The sequence below is a fragment of the Cyprinodon variegatus genome, unplaced genomic scaffold, assembly GCF_000732505.1.
Source record: "Cyprinodon variegatus isolate N-32 unplaced genomic scaffold, C_variegatus-1.0 Scaffold175, whole genome shotgun sequence".
Lineage (NCBI taxonomy): Eukaryota > Metazoa > Chordata > Actinopteri > Cyprinodontiformes > Cyprinodontidae > Cyprinodon > Cyprinodon variegatus.
In genome coordinates, this window is record NW_015150628.1 from 508,059 (window position 1) to 510,425 (window position 2,367).

At 36.2% G+C, this 2,367-nt stretch overlaps 1 protein-coding gene across 1 annotated transcript in view; it reads right to left on the reverse strand.

The window, feature by feature from the left end:
- Positions 1-2,367, reverse strand: part of LOC107087161 (3-mercaptopyruvate sulfurtransferase-like) — a 4,648-nt gene continuing 2,281 nt past the window's right edge. Inside the window, exons 2-3 of the mRNA XM_015378580.1 lie at positions 2,226-2,365; positions 1-493 (exon numbers count right to left, since the gene is read on the reverse strand). Of these exons, the coding sequence (XP_015234066.1) occupies positions 195-493; positions 2,226-2,365 (439 nt within the window). The 3' untranslated portion in view covers positions 1-194. The remainder of the gene's footprint in view (positions 494-2,225; positions 2,366-2,367) is intronic.

Sequence of the window (2,367 nt, forward strand, 5' to 3'; positions counted from 1 at the left end):
ACCGCTTCAATAAACATACCATCATTGCATGAGGAGATAACATTTTATTTTTAATCACTTCAGAATCAAAGTTGAATCATACATCACTATATGTGAGCTTCTATCAATTAGTGTAATATTCTTCCTTTCCATGACACTCGATTAAATGGAAACAGAACAGATTATATGTATAGAAAACTTATCCCAAATCCACTTTATTCCTTCTTCCCCTTCCCCTCAGAAATGATCAAATCTGGAGAGGCCCTTTTGAACCATTCAACCCAGGCGCCATCATAAAGAAAAAGATCAGCGCGCCCCAGTCGGTCGGCAGCCAGAAGAATGTGGCACGCAGTGACTCCGGAACCACATGAGGCCCAGATGGGCTTCTCCAGGTCCACTCCAGCATCTTTAAAGAGCTTGGTCAGAGCCTCGGTGTTGTGATGCTTTCCAGAAGAATCCAGGAAAGTTGTGTAGGGCATGTTGATCGCTCCGGGGAAATGCCCCGACTGTATATCTGAGAGGAGGAAATACAGGAATTTGAAGAAAAATGTCAGTGATCCTGTTATGTTTTTAATTGCACTTAACAGCACTTTTAATTACCTATTTTTTGTCGAAAACTCTTAATCACCATTGCATTTGTGATACTTTTGCAAAGCATCCTGATAGCAAAAGGAATCAGGGCGGTACATTTTATTGCACTGTCATGGTGATGTTAACGTTTTTTTGCAGAAACTATGCGTGATTGTGTGAGAGGAAGCCTTATCTCCAATCAGAAAACAATCTGCTCACGCTTTAATCAGCTCTCAGGATCGCTGAGCTATAATGACTAGGATTTTTTTTTTCTAAATTCAATGAAAAAAAAAAAAAAGCTGATTTCTGAAATAATCTGAAATATTTTGTTCGCCTGATGAGTAAAACAATCCAATAATCTTAAGATGCAAACCCAAAAGATTAACCTGATTCTTCCTTTTCAGTTAGAACTCCTATTTTGTAGAATAATTATTGTCTCCTTTAACTAGTTTCCATTTTTTTATGGTGTAAACAAAGACCCACATAATCTTATGTGGATTTAACCTGTTTGCAATAAATAGTATAATGTTACACGTTTTGCAGCAACTCTCCTAATTTTACACATATTAGTGTTTAACTCCTTAAAGAGAGCTGAAATATATCCCAAATCTTCCCTAAAAACAAAACTAGCTACAAAATGCATGCAGGCTCATCTCCAGTTGTTACACTAATTATTTCTACTCATCTTCACTGATTAGTTTTATCGGCAGTTATTTCATTTATCTTTATTGTTTTAATCAAACTGATTTGCTTTACAACCCCTCGGTGCAATAAATAAAGTTGAGCTGTTCAAACACTACATCACTCATGGTGAACATTGTTTACATGTTTTTTTAAGAACGCTGCAGCTCATCGCTTCATTTTATTGCATGATGTTATTATCTTAGATAACCTTGTTATATGATCACACGTTAAAGAACTTTCGACCCACAGTGTCACTCTTGACGCATCCTGCTTAAATAAATTTAAATCTTCTGCAAGCCAAAACGTGCATGTCGGCTGTATATGGATTGATTGGATGGTAAATGGGCCTTCAGATAGGCTTCCCTGTATGGATGCTGCTTTGATTTATAAGATAGAGTCCCTATCAGGGAAACCATAGAACTGTCAGTTTAAATCACAGAAGCTTTTAACTGATCCAAAGACATGCAAAAGTAGCTTCAGTCATCAGACATTTATTCTAAGCACTGAAAATAAAGCAAAACAGTAAATTCCACATTGTTAAATATGCATTGTCAAAGTACATTGACTCTTTTAGAGTTATTACAACAACTGAAGTACAATATACTCTACGTAGAGTTCTAATTGAACACTAATTTCGAGTGGGACCAAATGCGCTCTTAAAGTGTTACTTTAACACTGCAAAATAGCAGAAATACCTACAATTAGCAAACTATTTTTTCTATTTTTGGGTGATTCACAAAAAGTTTTAACCACAACTGTCCTCATTTTATACTAAATATAACATTTTAGTATAAAATTTAGCAAAAGCAAGAAAAATAGTGAATTATATTTTTGTAATTTTTCCTTAGACTAATGTTTTAGCCAATATCCTCCAGTGTTTGGGCCCCTGAAGTGAATATAATAGTAATACTGATATAGATCTATTGCATAGGGTTGTTATTGTAATTAAATTATGTTTAATTTTTTTGTGCCAGTGGTTTTATTTTACTCACCTTCTCTGGGTTCTGGGTCAGTTCCTCTGAACCTGCCAGCAGACCTTGCATCCACCACCTGGACCTTCTTGGTCTTGATGTTCTCCATCACATCTTCAAAGCTCTTCACCCAGGACTGATTGAGCTCCGCCTGGAAGTCTCT